The sequence below is a fragment of the Pseudopipra pipra genome, chromosome 1 (assembly GCF_036250125.1).
Source record: "Pseudopipra pipra isolate bDixPip1 chromosome 1, bDixPip1.hap1, whole genome shotgun sequence".
Taxonomy (NCBI): domain Eukaryota; kingdom Metazoa; phylum Chordata; class Aves; order Passeriformes; family Pipridae; genus Pseudopipra; species Pseudopipra pipra.
This window is the reverse complement of record NC_087549.1, coordinates 91,334,395-91,353,374: the sequence shown is the minus strand read 5'-3', so window position 1 is coordinate 91,353,374 and position 18,980 is coordinate 91,334,395. Positions and strand designations below refer to the sequence as shown.

Here is an 18,980-nt window from a genome sequence, read left to right as displayed (position 1 = left end):
GGCACTCATTCTTCAGGTTTCCTCCCCCTACCCCCCAAAATCAAGAAAAACAGTTGGAAAAATTCGAGAGTTTGTATTTATGATTTTAAGCTGCTACTTAGCTCTCTGCATTTATAGGGAGGGGATTTAAGAGATATCTGTTTGTTTCCTTAGCTTTTTTTGAGTCAGTATTACTGCTGCTCTCTCCTTCACCTCTGAATGAACACCTACCTTGCTGCTCATCCTGTTGGGTACTCCTGTTCCCTGCCTCATCAAGGCCACACCATTGTGAAGCCTAGCCAATGGCCTCCATTCTGCCTGATGAAGAATAAGGTGCCATGTGATTCCCTGGGGCAGTCAGGGGTTTGGAGTTTTCATTGTGTCCTTAAAAGCAGAGGAATGTCTTTAAGCAGAGGGCTGTGTCTCTTTGAATACTTTTTTTTTTTTTTTTAAATGAACCTAAAATAATAGAAGTATGAACAGGCTTCGGGTGAGGTTTTCCTGTGTGTATATATGCTACAGGCATTGGTAGACATTTCTGGGGGGCTTTTTTGGTTTCTTTTGTTTTAAATTTCTTTGAGATGCATATTTCATAAGTCAAACTGAGGCTTAAAGTATCTCATATGGCCTGGGGTAAAATTACATTAGGTTAATTTTTGAGTGTTATATTCTTGTTTCTATGAGTTTAATAACCCACCTTAGCCCCATCTCAACTCCCCCAAATGAAAACAGAACAGCCTTGAAAGTGTTGTGTTGAAACACCAGAGCAATCTAATTTTAATTGACACTGCTTTTGGGTAATGGACTAATGCAGGAAATCAAGTCACAAAATGTCTTTGGTTGCTTAATAGTGGTTTTGGATGGAGATGTAATGGAAGTAAGGAGCTTCTTTCAACCTATATAATTTAATCAGTTCTCTTTGGTGATCTTGTCTTTTGACAGGCTGACAAACACATCTTATGCTGTAATGTCATTCGTGCTTGACTTTCATAATAATGATGTATATCTACATATAAAAGCACTCTTCTAGTCATTTATGAAGATTGTACAAGCTATTCACTAACAGTTTTTGGCATAATGGTACTGCTTTATGCATATGCTCCGTTATGTACCACAATCAACCTAATGTCCAGTGGCTTGTCATCTGAAAAGCCCACGTACCGTTAATTACCATCATGGTGGCAACACGGAGCATCATGTGGTATAAATGATGATGGTTTCATGCTGTGATTTTTTTATTTAGAAACAGAAAACTGTGTGTTTTGCATTACCAAATGAGATGAAAATAGCCTTTATGACAACTATAGTTAAAAAAGTGGACAGGGAGTTTATATCTCTTATCCCAGAGAAAATGGTTGTGGTTTTGTTTTTAAATTATGTTACTATCATGAAACCCCAGTTCTTTAATCTCTAAGACAACCAGGGCATGAAAATAGGCCTTATTTTTGAAGCATGTTGTCTGTTTAATATGTAATGTGATACCTTGTCATGCTGTGACAATGTGACAGATGGCATTTGCACTATAAAACTAAATTATCTTTTGTGCATAGCTGTACAACAGCTAAATACAGTAACTCTGTACAGTATGCTGATTAATGTAGACTGCAGATGTTTTAGAGATACCAATGTGTTTAAACTTCGCATCAAATGATTAATGGTTTTATTAAACATGCCTACCAAGATCCTGGTAGTGTTTCAGCATGTAGTCTAGCATGTAAAGGGCATTTTTGGTAGAAGACAAATTTAGGATTACAGACAACGCAAAGTAGATTTGTATTGCATTGCAGTTGTTTGTCTATTACTTATGAAAAATGGATGAGGACTGTTCATTAATGATACTATGCAAGTAAACTTGTATATAAAGCTATATAGCTCATAATAAACTGTAAAGTCCTGTAGTTAAGAATCATAGAATTGTTTAGGTTGGAAATGACCTCTAAGATAATCAAGTCGAACTGTTAACCCAGCACTGCCAAGTCTACCGCTAAACCATGTCCCAAAATACTACTTCTACACATCTTTTAAAGACCTATAGGGTTGGCGACTCAACCACTTCCCTGGGCAGCCTGTTCTAGTACTTGACCACCCTTTCCATGAAAAAATTTTCCTAATATCCAATCTAAACCTCCCCTGGCGCAACTTGAGTCCATTTCCTCTTGTCATATTGCTTGTTACTTTGGAGAAGAGACTGACTCCCGCCTCGCTACAACCTCCTTTCAGGTAGTTGTAGAGAGTGATACGGTCCCCACTGAGCTTCCTTTTCTCCAGGCTAAAAAACCTCAATTCCCTCAACTAGTCCTTGTCAGACTTGTGCTCCAGACCCTTCCTTAGCTTTGTTTCCCTTCTCTGGACACACTCCAGCCCCTTGATGTCTTTGTTGTAGTGCCTAAAACTGAACACAGGATTCAAGATGCAGCCTCACTAGTGCTGAGTACAGGGGGAATGTCACTTCCCTGGTCCTGCTGGCCACAGTATTGCTGATGCAGGCCTGGATGCCATTGGCCACCTTGGCCACCTGGTCACACGGCTGACTCCTGTTCAGCCAGGTGTTGACCGACACCCTCAGGTCCTTTTCCACTGGGCAGTTTTCCAGCCTGCCCAGGTACCTCTGTAGAGCCTTCCTATGCTCAGGTAGATCAGTGCTCCTGCCCAACTTGGTGTTGCCTGCGAACTTACTGAGGGTGCCCTCGATCGCCATGTCCAGGCTGTCAGTAAAGACACTGAGCAGGAGTGGCCCCAGCACTGAGTCCTGGGGAACACCACTGGTGAGGGACTGCTAACTGGATTTAACTCCATTTACCACCTCTCTCTGGGCCCAGCCATCCAGCCATTTTTTAACCCTGCTGACATTGTACCTATCCAAGCTATGAGCAGTAAGTTTCTCCAGCAGAAAGCTGTGAGAAATGGCATCCAAGACTTTACTAAAGTCTAGGTAGTAGACTTTATCTACAGACAATATCTACAAGGCCGAAGGCCAAGAGGTGTAGGTGAGCCACCAGCTTATTACTGGTGTTGATTTTCATACAGGATGTTACCTGTGTAAAACTAAGGGCCAGAGTAAATATTTAAAGAGCTGAGAGTAGCAGATTTTTCTCACTATATTTTAGGCATAAAACTCATGTTGGTGGTCTTCCACAGTGTGATTATGTCCAGGAGTTCAGGTGGTACAAACCTTTCAGACCATGGTGTGGGATGGCTAACCTCTGACTTTCTAACACTGCAATAAAATCCTTTGCTTTCTAACATTTGTATCAGCTCTCCTAAGTGGGATGATGCAAAAAGAAGAAAATCATTAATATTTTTGAACAAAGCTTTCCTGTACAACTCTCAAAACTGCATAGCTGAAGTTTGAACAGGCATGTTACTCCCTCTATAATTGAAGAAAGCTTTAGCTCCATGCCTATGTAACTACAGTCTGTGCTGTTTATGACATGCTCATAAGGAACATTGTCATCCTAGCATGATGAGAATGCTGCCTTGAGTAAATCCCTTTTTTTAACTTCTTGTAACTTGTGTTTGTTTTGCTGATTGCCCTGGAAACTGGGCTTTTCAACCAGTCCAGAGCGGTTCAGCTTGCAGGAATTGGGCAGGAATTAAGTGAGAGAGCTGCCAGGGGAGTGACAAAACCAGTATCTCTTGGCAGTAGGAAGAGAGTGTCCCTGTGTAGTCAAGAGGCACTCAGGAGCAGTTATATATTTCACATGTTGTTGAGATGTGCAGTATTGCTCCCCTGCACTGTGGACCTGCTGACATTATCTGTTCATACTGTATAGAAGGCCATGAATGTGGTCATGTTGAAATTGTCCTTGTTTAGGTCAGTTAATGCTTTTGATATCTTTGGCTTGTGTTTGTGTGGTGTTGACTGCTGATTTTTCTAACATAATGGCTTTGCGGGTTGCCTCTGACTGTGAGAACTGACTGGAAATACAATTGAATGTATTTTCTCCCTCGGCTGCCTCAGGACTGGGAAACAGTGAGCTAAAATAGGTGTTGCTTTATTGTAAGAACATGGAAATGTTTGTGCTCAGATGCCTTGTTGGCATTGGAGTAAGTGATGTAGAAACAGTGTTTTGGAAACATTGTGAAAGTCCCTTCACCCAACCACTTAGTTAACTAACCACATGATGCTGAGATTTGTTCAGATGCTCCCCTTTGGTTTCCTGATTATTCAGTAAGTTTAATAACGAAGAACATACCAGTGATTGTAATCGCATCTATTTTTAAAAACAGCTAACCCCAAACCCTCCCTTGCATTTTGTCTGTCTTCTCATATGTTGCTGCTTTCTTCTTCTTTCTTCCTCCTCAGTTTTCCTTCTATGTCTTTATAGTTACACCATGTTTTATTGTATGGTGCATTCCCAGATACTGTGATTTTGCATCACATCTTTAGCTGCTCCCAAGACCTGTCCTGTTTGTGCCTGTCAGTCATCTATCCAGATGTCCAAAAATACGTTAGGTCTTGAGAACAGAAGATGACTTGAGAAGAGAATTGTAGATTGTTGGTAAAAGTGGATGTGTATCACCAAAACCAGTAAGGCTAGCAAATGTACCAGCATAAATTAAGCCCTGCCTGCACTGAAATAGTTAAGTCTTACTTACCAGGCTCTTATGAGAAGTGATCCATTGAGTCAGCACAAGCCCCCTGTAGCAAGCTCATTTAACCAGATTTAACTGTTTTTACACACACTCTTATTGGTGAGAGGGACATTCCCATTGCTGGAGTAGGCTCAGCAAGATCTCTGCTCCGTTAACAACTACAGCCAAGAAGCAAAGGGGATAGTGAGGTGCAGTGGGAACAAGAGGGAGCATGCTCTGCGAAGGCTGTAAAGCCATAATATCCGTATTCTGTGTGGATCGTCCTAGAGGGTACAGTTCAGCTCTCATAGCGGAGCCCTTCCTGCGTGTGAAAAAACAAACAAACTTGTAGCCACAGACAGATTTGAAAACATTCCGTGTGGAAGGCAAATAAATAGGAGGTGATAGAAAAGTCTCTTTAATAATGACTAGGGTGCAGAAATGGCTTTTATGCTTTCTCTTGCTTGTAACAGAGGGGGTGTAGTAGTGACATTTGCTGCTTTTTCTCAGTGCTGATAAGTGGATTTTGTGTGTGTGCCTCTTTAAGCAGCATGTATCTAAAACTGCAGGTTGGTATTGCAGTGTTCATGGAAGTTTAAAAAAGAATTCAGCAAAACGGTGAAAGTTGACATTTATGTGATTGATATACATTTTAGTGAGGATGTTAAGGTCTCCGTGGTTCGGTTTTAAGCTACGCTTTGTAATTATTACGAATTAGTAATTGGCCTTTCTCTTGAAGTGTCTAGTCCTGATCAGTTAGAGCAAGAACAGTGTATTTAAGGGATCACAGATGTCATTTGATATGCAAGTTCCTGTATTGTGACTTAATTAAATAATTCATTATTACTGACTTAATTAAAGCAGTGTTTATTCAGTGACTTTGAGCCATTCAGTGTTTCAGTTCCATTTAAACTTTGGCAGCAAATATACACTGCTTCTCTGTATATATAAATTATGATTTCATGTAAGTAATTTTAATATATGAAATCCTACACTGATTTATAATGCAAGTTGCTATACTTCCAAATTTAATTTTAATGAGGTTTAGTTTTTTTAAAAAATCTAATTTGACTTTCAAAACAAATACTTTTTATTAGAGGAATAAAGTCTTATTTTTATCAACCCTGATTTATTCTGCCTGGTTATCCAGGTCTTGTGGTTGGTCATGAGTCCAGCTGCCAGGGGAGAAGGCAGCGAGAGCTAGGGCTGAGATGAGCCTAGTGGGCAAGGGGCAGGCAGCCTCTGCCAGCTCTCTGGCAGCTGAGAGTGTCATGGGCTTCGACATGAGCCAAGGCTTGCTGGCGTCATGATTTAGAGGTTGAAGGGCACAGCCATGGAAAAACAGTAGAGGAACTGTTTGTCCCTTTGATTTGATTTGGCTCTTGAGGGCTTGCTGATTCCTTGACTTTTGCTGGATGCTCCAAAGTAGCCAGGATTAAAGAGTGGTTCAGCTTTCCGGACTATGCAAAAGAGTGTTTTCTTGCTCAGTTGTTTTTCTCTTTGTAGCTCGGTTGACCTTAGGGAGTCAAACCCACATGGGCATGCACCAGACTCTGTTCCTGCAGTGCACCAGCAGACTTGTATGTCCTGTCAACTGCACTGGTGCCAACCAATGGTGATGGGAGTGCCTGAGTATCACTTGGCAAAACTGCGGGGTTCCCATCCCATCCTGGGGCCTTCAGACCTTTTATATCTCCCAGCTGAGGCACAGCAGAAGAGAGCACGGTTTTATTGCAGTTAGAGAGAGCAGGAATGGCATTTGAAGGAAAAGATATCTGGGGGCAAACTGAACGCATTTGATATAAAAATGATTGAGTGGCAATAAACTTTATAACAGCCTGCTTCAGCATGTGCTTTCTCTCCAGTGCTTGAAAGGAGGCTTTGGACTGTGGCTGTCTGTGTCTTTCATCACTTCAGAGTAGATTTTGCAATTATGCTAGCCCTGAAAACCTGTAGAACATGATACCCTTTCCCAGTATTTATCAGTATCTCTCATTTGTAGTTTTATGCCTCGCTTTTAGGGCTCTTGTTTTAGTCTGTTCCAGCGGACGATAGCGAACATCAGTTATCAGCAATATTACTGTGTTTTGGAACGGTGCTGGTTATGATGAATAATATTAGGCAAACCGATATTTTTTTCCTTAAGGGACGCAAATCATGCTTGTCTCCCAAGTGAGCTGATGGTTTGGCAGGGTGAAAGGATGAATAAAAAATTGCTTTCCAAGTGCGTGCAAGTTGACAGCCTGAAAGGTGATTTTCTTGACTCATATACTTCAGGTTGCTGGGTTTTACATATGGCAAGTCTCCAGAACAAATATTGCTTTTGGAAAACCTAATCAAATTCTGCCATAAGAGTTAAGTTACTGAGTGTCAGGCCTCAAATGATATGCTTGATTTAGCCTTCTCTGGAGTTCAAAAATTGTAAATTTTATCAGCAGTGGTTTCATGGAAAAATGCAAATCAAAAGTTGAAACTTTCTTAAGAACAAACTTGGGCACTAGGGCTTCTTGACAGAGTGAATTCAACACAGAAATGTAATCTATTCTGTGTTTTTTAAAAGGTTGCCTTCATTTCCTCAGGAATGGTTTGAAGGGATGCTGTCACCCCGTGCCATATAATTGTGTTGGTACATTACAAGCCCTGTTGTAGTGTCATGTGCTGATACTGAAATTTGTATTATTTGTAGGGTCATGGTTAGAGATCCCTTAATTGGAAATGAAGTATCACAAGGAATTTAACAAAAGAGGAGAGAAAATGTAAATTGGGTCATTTAACTTCTAACTGAAGGTCTTAGGCTGGCTAGAAGAGACATTTTAATCCAAAAATTGGAGCATGGTTTCAACTTTTGCTCTGTGGGCTCCATATTAGGAAAAAAAATTGAGTTACTAGTTCACCAACTCTTCCCCACAAAAAAAGTAAGCCATGTTTCTGCTTTGTAGGTGATATTTTTAAAACAGCATACAAAATCTACAGCATGTGGTCACCACATAGCTGCTTCTGACTCCAAATCAAGAGAAATTTGGTGTAGTTCAAGAATGAATATGAGCAAACTTTGATTAGAAAAAGAAAAGAGAGATATGATGTGGTGATACGATGCAGACTTTGCATTAGGCTGTTTAAAGATGGGTCATCAGAGCTATTGGGGTGGAATGGGTGAGTGCTGAAAGGTTTGGAGCCTGCTGGCAGGGGATGTACCACTTGCAATTGTAATGCCCAAGTGAACAGGGAATAAATAGCCTTGCAGGAAAGGAGCATTTGGCTGTGGCTGTGCCTGAGGTTCTGGTACAGCAGCTCACTGGAGGTGTCTTGCTCAGTGTCTCTGGGGAGCTGAGCTTGGTTGGATGCTTGGTTATGCAATGAGTAAGTGCACTGACGGTGCTGAACAGTGATTTTCCTGAAAACAAGAGGTCTGAAATTATATAGCACTGATGTAGTGCTGGTGTAAATTCTTGAACTACTTAGTAAGCATTTTCAGTTTAGTACTATTACAGGCTTTACTACCTGGCTCATCTTGGAAGGGGTAGCCACACCACACCCCCCCGTTTTCTTTTCTAAGGTGCAATTATAGAAAGGGAGACTGAAATGGCTAAGGGAGGGAGGGAAGTCTTACCAGCATTTCTCAGAGGAAATAAAGCTGTGAAACAAAGCTTTGTTATGCCATTTGCAAAACTATTTGGGTGGAGAGATGGGAAAGCATTCTCCTGGATAAAATTGCAGCTCCTCTGGTAATAAGCTCTTATAACATCTAGTAAATAGTGAGCTGATAAAATTGTTTCCTCCCTCTCAACCCAAAGCCTGCTGAAGAATATGTTGCTATTTTAATTCTTCCCTAAGTATAAGGGGTTTCATTTCTGTCTTCTGTTATTTGTAAGAGTCATATTATATTGTAGTTACTTGGTTGAGTATAATACGCAAAATTTGTTAGACATTATGCTTGTACAGGTCCAATGCTGTCTTCCATCTATATTGCTTTGGGAGAGAAAAGGTGCAAAAGGGGAGGCAGCTGTTGCTTGTGTACCTTTGCTGCCCTGTGTACTTTTTCTGTCAGTCTGGAGTTCTTGTAGATGAGTGGCACTTAGCCAGAAGAATCGGAGTCAAGAAACAGATGTTTGATGTTCTCCCTTTTGGATTTAGGATTTGTTTTGAAGGATCATAAATTGCAGTAGTTGGAATCAGCAGAATGAAGAGCAAGATGATGACAAGTTGGACCAAATGGTTTAATTTTATGTAAATCCACAGATAAATGCAAAAGACTCTTATCTATGCCAGTCAATAGGAGTTCTGGAAAACAAGGATAAGTTTGACTAAGCTGTGTCCCTTTTTTTGAATGTGACAAGATTATAAATACCATTGCACCCATAGTATGGTTATTTGAGATTGGGGTTTTACAGTTAATCAAATCAGAAACAAGCAATCGGGCAGGTTTTTACTGAACTACCTCTGTGCAAAGTCAACGTTACCTGTGTATATCTTTGCAAGATGGTTGCTTTGGGCATCAGCTCTTTATTGTTAGTGTCACACCTGAATTTTTATAAAATCCATTTGGCACTGGTAGCACAAGCTTTTAATATTGTGTACTACTTTGTCACATTTGCAGGACTTCTCACTAATGGCCAATCTAAAGGATTAGGACCGGGATCAGAACAGCTGGAGAATGAGAAGGACGATGCATCGCAAGTGTCCTCAACAAGCAACGATGTTAGTTCTTCAGATTTTGAGGAAGGGCCCTCGAGGAAAAGGTTAGTAGTGCATTATGATTAAAGTACAGCTTTTCTGCCTTGTCCGTTTTGTCTTACAGTGTTGTGATTATGTTATTAGTAGGGTATGGTTGCACATACTGCCCTACCATAAACAGATTTTCCAGTGTGGATGCCTCCTAGTAATGGTGAGAATATAGCAAACTTTACTTCACCCAATGGTATAGATGGTTCTTGTTGTAGTTTTGAAAAGCATAGAAAAGCAGTTGTTATCTTGGAATAGATAAATGCTAATTTAAATGTCTTAGGACTCTCTCCCCTCCCGCCCTCACTCCTCTTCCCCTGGCTTTGACCTCTCAGGTCATGTCAATACGTATATGTGTATAATTTCAAGGAAAGCATCACTGAAGTAGTAAGTGTTACTGTTGTTATTTTTAATTTTCGGTGAATGAAACCATGTGAAGTTAAGAAAGAAGAAAAGAATAAAAGAGGTGCTTCTGAGAAGAGAAACTATGTAGTAAGGTGGTGTGGGTATCAGTTGCAAAGGACTACTTTGAGATACTGCTGCAGCAAACTGCCTCCTCTTTCCTAGAAGTGACTGAATGTGTAAAATATGGGTTAAAATCATAGGATTCATGCCAATCTATTATAGGAAATATGCTGAGAATGCAGGAGGCTGAGAGTTGTCCTCTGGATGAAGTAAGAACGAAAACAGGCTGTCTGAAAAATGCTATTTAAAAGAGAGAAACAGAAATGCTTTCTCAACCTTTTTTCCTCCACATTCCTCACATCCTAGGCCCAAGTCATCAAATAAAGTTCTATTTCAAAAAAAAAGAAGTATTCCTGCTTTGTGTATGACCTTATGATTCCACTGAAAAGCCCAAGGGGTTGAAGACACTGGTATTTTCCTGGACACCCTCATGTTCCTGTTCCAGTGTTCCCCGCCTCTGGTCCGCACAACCTTTTCTATCTGTCCAAGCAACAAACTCAAAATCTAGTTAATATGCCCATCTTATCTTAGCTCATTTGGTGTATCAGAGTAAAATTTATGTTGTCTTCCACACCAGTAGAAATTTTGTAAGGCTTATTGCATCCTGCTGCTGGTCAGGTCAGAAGGTTTTGCGTGTTGATTTTGGGCTTTATGAGGTACAATGGAGGATTGAAAATTATTTCTGCTGAGCTATTTAGGTGACATTGACTGTAGGTGTGATCCTGGGAGAGAGTGGCCATTATTTCATGACCGCTGTTTGTTGCTTGCACATTATCATCGGGAATTTTTGGTGCCCTCTGCACTTGCTTTGTCCCCTTGTTCCTCAGCTGTGCTGAGAGAATGGCATGCAGGGTCACACCATGAGTAGGTTCAAGGAGCTGGTTAGGATTAAAAATAATAGCAAGAGAAGATGAATTGAGGCTTTTTGCCAGGGTTCTTTATTGTTAACCTGCATGAGGCTTTTATCTCTTGTTGACATTATGGTTTGTAGGAGCAGCTGCCAGCGCAACCAGGGGAACATCCCCTTCCTCTCTTGGGACTGGCAAGGGGCCGGAGGGCTTGTCCCTTATGCTGTGCCTGCTTCTGGTGCACTGCACAGTCCAGCTTCAGAAATGAGTGGTATTGCTACTTCACCAGTCTCCAGAAACTGCATTTGAGTATTCTGGATGAAATATTTTTGGAGGAGTATTTGCTAGGTTTGGGCTGAGGGAATTCATACTCTTGAGAAACAGCCCAGCAGTTCAGGCATATAATAATAGGAAAGTCAGTGCCTTTGGTACTTTTCAGCTTAAAACCAAAAAACCGGAAAAAATCAGCCCCAACACAGAACCCAAGATGAAAACTATTTTTCTGGCTTTTGTGGAAGGCAAGGTGTCATTTCACTACTACTTCATGCATCGTGATCTGTTGAAGTAATATTACGGTTCTTACTGCAGTTGCTGTGAAGGAGAATGTTCTTGTTTTGTTTCCATTTACACCCAACACAGACTTTTATGTACTCTTTTCCTCCCTCAGCTTCCTCTTTGCAGACAGACCTTTTCTGGGCTCCTTCTCTTAAGCTGTACTGAAGCACACTGAGTGTTTTGATACCGTCTTCTTGCTTCCTTTTAGGCTTTTTGTTTTGTTTATCTGAATATGTAATGTTTCTTCAGTCCATGTCATTTTGGAATCCCAGAAAGAGTTGTGTCAGGAATATTGGGTGAACAAAGGACATGCAGGAAGACGGGGGGGGGGGGCACGAACAGGACTGAAGTGGAATTTATGGGTTCACTGTCTCAGCTTATGAAGTTTTGAGAAGTGTGCCCTCCTTGTCTTTTCCCCGGGCTTTCTCAAAATCAGACTTTTCAATTGTCTGTTCAGCTGTGTGTACAAGTAATAACACTCTTGTACTAAAATACACATTTAAAGACTGTAGCTTTAGCATGTACTCTGAACCGACCATTAAGTTACTATTTAGTTCTTTATGGCTTGTGGGGGGTTTTTGGTGCATGGCAGGGGCAGCCTTTGGTTGCTTGAATATGTCATCTTCTAGAGGAATTGGTCACCTATATTTCACACTAGTGATGGAAACAAGAAGAGAAAGAAACTAAGAAACTAAGCACAGTAAATATGGGAGTCTGTTTTAAGGGACTCCATTTTGTTTAGTAGTTTAAGGCTCTGGTTTGACCTTTCAGTTCTTCAGTGTAATGGTGGGCTGGTACCGTGGAGGCAAACAGTTTCTTCCCAGTTTCTTCTTCCCACCTCTTCCCATTTGTTGTGTCTGGAAGTCTTTTGGCCCCAGGTCTGTCAGTTCAGTGGACTGATCTGGCAGCATTTCCTCCCCCTGCCTAGAGCAGGTCACATTATATAAAGGGAATAGGGAGATAGATTCATGCATGTGTGCAGCATGTGTGTGTTTTTAATTTCCATTTATAGTTGATCCAAACTCCTCCAGTTTCAGAGACAATTTGCATGAGAGCCTACATGAAGAGCAAGTGCCAATTCTTGGAGCAAACTGAGTGGAGAGTGAATTTGCTAGCAGTTAGCATGGCCTTGTGGTGTCACTGTGCCAGCCATCTCTGGTGTAGATTTTCCTTGAGTCAAAACTAGGCAGTGGACGCTCCCAGTGAGTTACTGGTCAGAGAACTTAGCTGTAGGTAGGTAGATGCTGACAGCCATCTGTGGGGGGAGGTAAATCCCTTCCAGCCTGCCTGTTGACCAGTGAAGAGATTACTGACAGGTATTCCTTATTTCACATATGTATGCTAAACAGAATAACACAACAGTAGAACCCCCAACCAAGGACAGCTTAAGGTTTATCACATCTATTTTTTTCCAGTTTCAATGCCTTTTGTGGTAACATAACTTGACTGAAGAGCTACACATGCCATAAAGAGGGCATCGTGGTGGAAGGAAAGAGATTGCTGTTCTGGTGAAAGTATACAGATTTAATATATACTGCAGGTTTTGTTCAGAAACTCAGATACTTTATTTGATGGAATAGGCTTTTGAATGCAGTGGTCTGACACTGTCAGGCTTCAAGTGGTTTCACCTAGTTCGTGGGTAGTCAGGAATTAACACCTTTTCTCTCTGGGGATTGGAGGAAGTTTCCTACACAGCCAGTTTTGCAGCCCATGTGGAGAGTTCCATCTCCATTTTTTGAAGTGTATTGTTTTATATTGCAGTAGTAATCTGGAACAGTTCTAAAGGTATGCAACCTGCCTTCTGAGGTGCTGCGGGTTTCAGCTGTTGGTGGTGGTAAGGAGGAAAAGGAGTATGTGTATAGCTTTGCCTCTGCACAGTCTCCAGATAAATCCAAGAATTGTAAGCCCTACTTACAGAGTAAGTGGGATTTGAGGAGGATTGGCAGTGGCAGTAGTGGCAAGCTCAGTACTTCAAAATACTTAGATTTGTTTGAGTTTACACTTGAAGGATGAAAAATACTTGCTTTGATCTGAGCTGTGTGTATTGCTAGTGATCAGGTCTGAGGGAAGGCAGTGGGTTAATCCTGAGTTGTACAGCTTTCAACCAGTAAAGGTGAAAGGTGTCGGCATTATTATAACATTTGGCAAAATCTAAGCATTCAAATCTCACACTGAATCTGTTGTGCAATGGGTTGCTGTCTGGTTGCCATGTAAGTGAGAGCCATTCCTAGTTTTTTCAATGCTTTGGGGAGAGAAGAACAAAAGTGTTGGTATATAATAGGCTTGGTAAATTGTCAGGTTGTGTGGTCTTCACCATGTATAGATAGTACATTTTCAAAATCTATAAAAAAAAGGTAGTTGCTGAAGGAGAAGTGTAACTTCCTTGTAGCCGCATGTTTTTGTTGCGAATCTCCAGTTTCCAGCTGTGATTCACAGTTGAGAAGATCGATAGGTAACTGGCCAGATGTGTTTGGTCACTCTGCTGCATGCTTGTGCATTTTTGTGGGCAACTCTTTAAACTGCAAGCACTGGCAATTAATAACAGTGTGCAGAGACAGATATATGTTTTCTAGCTACAAGTTGCCCACATTACGCAAGAAGGGACATGTGCAGAGCAGACTTGGTGTGCCAGTATGTTGATCTTTGGTGATAATAGGCTATTGCTTGCTTCCTGTTACTAATCAGGTGGCTACTTGTTTACATGGGCCCTTTCCCAGAAATGCACACAGGGAATTGCCAAATGCACAATTTTTCTATTGTAAAGTTGTGTTAATAGAAGGCTGTGAGAAGTGGAAGGAGGCTGATTGATTTCAGTAACTGTTAAGCTTTAAATTTGTGGGGGTTTAATTCAGTGTTAGAATATTCTCTCCACTAAGGGAGAAAAAAGACATTGGTTTAGTTTAGGAGCAAAATAAGGTTGGAGGAATTTCCTCCCTTGCAGGAGCAGCAGAGTGGATGGACATTGTCCCCTGGGTCAAGGGTGTGCATAGCTCCTTGGAGAGGACACTTTGTCCAGTTCTGCTACAGGGAAAGTTGTTGGCTGCAGGAGAAAGGAACAACCCACTGGGGAGCAGTAGCGTTTTAAGCTGCCACAGCTAGACTGGCCAGAAATTGCTTATTAGGAACCTTCTGGGGCCTTTAATTAATACAGCAGCTTTCTGCTAACGGTCTCAAGCATGTGACAATCGGAAGTGTGATTGTGTGATACAGCAAGGCCAACCCAGGGGATGTGCTCCTGCTCCTTGCCTTGTGCTGGCTCCCTGCTGCCTGCTCCATTTTCCTGTTTCTCTTTTTTTAGTTTTATTTTTAGATGCCAGTTTAGCTCCCTGAACTGGCTTATTGTGGGGCAAGATGAGTGTTAAGATTTGTCAAATGAAAAGGTGGGAATATGTGGCCAAGGGGAGGGAGATAAGCATGCTGATCTCCTTTGGCTGGTGACTGCACAGCTGCTAGGCTGGCAGAGCTGTTTTGCACCCTCAGCACAAAAAAAAGCCAGTCAAGGGTAGGCAAGCTTTTGCATATTAGGCAAGCTGCTAATTTAAGTGGTTTCTTTTAGTGATATATCCTTTTCAACTTGAGCTGCAAAAGACTTTCTTGCAGTAGAGCTGTCAAAAGGTTGAGGGGATGTGGGGTTGGTTTCTTTTTTTTCTTCTCTTTTTGTCACATTGTTTTTATAGCTAATAATGAACAGTCTATTTAGCACTAGACTTAGCACCTTCCATGCAAGATGTAAAACAAGGTCAATCCTGTTCCCACATATGTAAATTTGTGAGGGATTTCTACTTGGTATTGTAGGTGATGGAGAGAGCAGTGTATTATGACTCGGGTGTGAAAGCAGGGACTGCTCGCAATATCAAAGTGTTTTTCCAGGACCTTTTCAGTGAATAGTCTTTTCACTAATTGGAACACTATATAATGTATTTGTGTTCAGCTGTTGCCTACTACAACACAATGTAAGCTCACTTATCAACCAGGTGCTTCTATTATTTTTTTCTTATTTCAGTAGGCTGTGCAAATCTGCACTAGTTATTTGCTTATGAAGAACTACATTAATCCACAATAAAACCAAAATGGCAATAAGATTTATGTGTAATAATTTTGATTTTTTTTTTTTTTTACCCCCTGCCCCCTCTGCCCCCAATCCCCCCCTTTCTGGAAATGCTGATATGAGTGGAATATATTTTTAGTGCCACACATTTATATTTAAATAACAAGCCTTATAAACAAAGCAATAATAGTCCATTGGAGTGGATTTGCACAGGAATAGTAAAAAGACAGATTACCTGCTTTGTAATGCAAGTCAAGAAGATTATTGTATGTAGTTTGAAAAGGAAGAAATCAGGTGATTAATGTTCTTTCAGTATTTTCATAAGGAACAAACAGAAGTTGTGACACGGATTCTTCTATCCGACATGCAAAGATATAATAACGTACAATAATCTGGGAACACTTGAACTTTGTGGGTAGACAGCTATGTAAACAACTTGTTTGAGTAGTGATTTAATAACTATGAAGGTATGATTTACAGCAAGCTGAGAATTGTTAAGCAATGTCCGATTCAAACTCACTTGCTCTCTTCTGCCACTCTCTCTTCAAGGAAGTCAGAATTGCAGGGAAGGGTCTTCATGACCTTGAGTTTGGGCCCATCAGCTGAAGGACTAAGGACGTTTCTAAAGCCAGATGGGATGAGTGCAGTTGTTTCTGTGGTCCTGTGTATGGCAAACACTCTTTCAGCTGCTTGATAACCCATCCCTACTGTCATTCACATCATTCATGTCTCACCCCCGTGTATGAAAGGCCAAATGTTGACTGCTTTGATACCAGGGAGCAGTTGCCCTAAACTCATGTAGGAAATAGTTGATTCTATATCGAAAGACATTTTTTTTCAAGCAAATCTGTTTGTCAGTGTGAAAGAGGCTTTTTTAATGCATACAAGCCACTGTCTGTATAATACTCTAGCCTGATGTTTGCATTAACATAGCCCTATGCTACTTCTGGTTTATTCTGTAACTTTCCATGTGTATCTATGCTCGATCATCTAATACCCTTATATTGCAGTTCAGCTACTGACTGATGGCTCAGCCCAGTGCCCAGGCTGCTGCCTCTGGGATCAAGGGAGAGGCACTACCTGTCTGATCCTAATTTGATCCTTTTTTAGAACCTTCTTGGCTTTGTTCTTCTCTGAAAATTATCTTTCTATTACTCCCTTGTCCAGAGAGTAAGACATTTATGGGCAATCTACTTAGGTGACATTTCAAAAAGGCAGGTTGGTATTAAAAACGTTTTTCATCAAGGACTGTGTCTGGACAACCAGGTAGTCCAGGATTTTTTTCCTCCCAAAGCCCCATGCTATATCAGAAGAAATGTTACATGTGGCTGACATCCCCAGATTTTTGTCATGTCAGCAGAGGTGGACTTGATGCTGTGCCCTTAGGTATTTCTGGCTGTTACTGCTATTTCAAGACCAGGCCAGCTCATCCTGAATAGTGGAAACATGGAAAATTTGAAATAGGTATGTTTTTCCTTTGGGTTGTATTATTCTGTAGGTAAAATATGCAACCATCCTCACCAAACAAACATTGAGGCACGTTAGATATCCCATAGCTTTGTCTGCTCCCTGTGTTAATCAATATCCATGACCCACAGCAACAGAAGTGGGGGAAAAAGGGAAACAACCCAAACATTCACATGTACTACAAATGAGTGTCTTTACACGTATTCCTCAATTCATAATTCCCTCTAAATGAATTTAAAATCAAAGACATGGAGGGAAAAAAAGGCATATAATTGTCTTTTGAAGATCATGGCAATCCATGACTTTTTTTTCTGTTATGTTGTTTTAAAGAAGGGATTCTAGTTTAAAATTTTGAGTCCTAGATGTTAGCCATCCTAGCATTTTGCAGTGGTCTCACTCTTTTGGAAAAGATTACATAATGAGAAAATATTCAGCACAGTCAAGTATGGGTAAGATTTCAGAATTGAATGAACAGCTTACATATCTTGCATAAAATTAAAATGTGAGCTTAAAAACATGTCAACAGATAAAAATATTTGTAGCAAGAATAAAAGGCCAAGAATGGAAAAGCAGAAACCTGTTCCTGAAATAAAGATGTAAAATGCTGTGATATTTGGCAGTATGCACTTTGCTGGGACTAAACTTAGTAACAATTTTATAAAGCATGACCACTTTTTAGTGGTCTTTCAAAGGATTAGGGAACAAAGGACATGGGAAAAGATGTACAGTCTGTAGATTCTTTTCAGTCTAACATTTGTAATGTAAGGCTGATTGGCCAGAGGAAATTTTTCATTTTGTTGTGGTAGGGTGGACATGATTTATTAGACTGCATTACTTCCTGTAGCTTCTCCAGTCTCCATACAAGACACCGAAGGTCTTGCTGCTAAGTGCTGTAAGACCTAGTTTGTGTTTTAACTATTATTTGACTGAAGCGGTGATGGCAGCATCCAGTTTCTTTTGTATGGACATTTAGAGGAGATTTGCCATGGACTATTTGCACAGAATATAATTTCTACTATAATTCTGACCCGAGTGTTTTGTATGTGTGCTGAATTAAAAGCCAGCCGGGGTTGTCCTGTGTGCTGTGCAAAGATAATTATATTAAAAAAAGAGAGTGCCATTCCAATATTTTAAAGTGGAAGGGTGTCAGTGTGTCCTAACATTGAGTGTTAGAGGGGTTTTTTTTTGTTTGTTTGTTTTTATTTATTTATGTATTTTGATTTGGGTTTTATTGTGGTTTTGGGTTTGTTTTTTGGTATTTTTATAAGTATTTGAAGATGCTATTCACATTGTATGCTGGTTTAACATACACCAAACTATATAAAATCCTGTTCTGTATTTATTCCTGTGACTGATCTGGACAATGTGTGAGTGGTGGGAATATATTTTTGACATGTTTCTTGCAAATGGCAGTGTGAATGTGGGCTGCTGCTGATTCACCAAAACTGACCACAGTGCGGGTGTTGGTGTTGTTATGGGTCAGCTCAAAGCAGGTATTGTCCCAAGTAGGGTGTGGGTCTTAAGACTCCCGGATGGATGAGAGGGGCTTGGGATGGTATGAGCACTGGTCAGAAATAGGTCAGTCTATGTCACCAGCATCAGAGTTTGGGATTTTAAGAGTTTTCTAACTCTGAACTGAATTTGAAAATTTAGATCTCTGTACTGTCAATATCTTCTCTAGAATTTTCTCAGATCGCTTGTGTTGATGCTAAATTTGATGTTTAAAATTCACAGGAATTTTAGATATATTGCCTAGCTTATGCTGATATAATGCTTTTCCTTTTTCTTCTTCCATTGTTAAATCCAGTAGCACAGAATTTCCTGAGGGAAGATAGTTGTTTTTTTTCTTCTTAACCTGAATATTTGTATTTTTACTGTTTTAACGGTATGTTTATTGTTAAATAATTTGTACGGCAATGGCCATGTCATCATTATGTTTTGATTTTATGCCTTTTTTCCCTTTGCTTTTCTCTTGGTATTTGTTCTTGGCTCTGATTAAATAAACTAAAGCTTAAGGGATTCTCGACCATGTGGCAAATTATTTGCAAGTTTCTTCTTTTTTCCAGTTATATTACAGTCTGTTTCCTCTGGTAGCATTCTTCTTTCAGCTTTCAGGCAAGTTCTCCCCTGAGTTTCATAGTTGTAGTTACTATGGAGATGACTGTCCACTCTTCCTCTTCTCCTCCCTTGCCTTCCTCCTTTCCTGGAGCTCTTACAGCTGTTATTTATCTTTTCAATAAAGTAAGTAGATTTTGTACAGACCTCATTTCTAATATCTCTTCTATTGCAACACGTCATTTGCCTGTAACGCTTTCACTTTC

The 18,980-nt window shown here is 40.5% G+C and overlaps 1 protein-coding gene across 2 annotated transcripts in view; it reads left to right on the top strand.

Moving 5' to 3' along the window:
• Nucleotides 1-18,980, top strand: part of JARID2 (jumonji and AT-rich interaction domain containing 2) — a 216,039-nt gene that overhangs the window by 112,218 nt on the left and 84,841 nt on the right. For both annotated transcript variants that reach the window (XM_064665218.1, XM_064665209.1), the window contains exon 3: nt 9,152-9,293. Coding sequence is in view for 1 of the 2 variants with exons in the window: in XM_064665209.1 (XP_064521279.1) it covers nt 9,152-9,293 (142 nt within the window). In the remaining variant the exon portion in view is untranslated. The remainder of the gene's footprint in view (nt 1-9,151; nt 9,294-18,980) is intronic.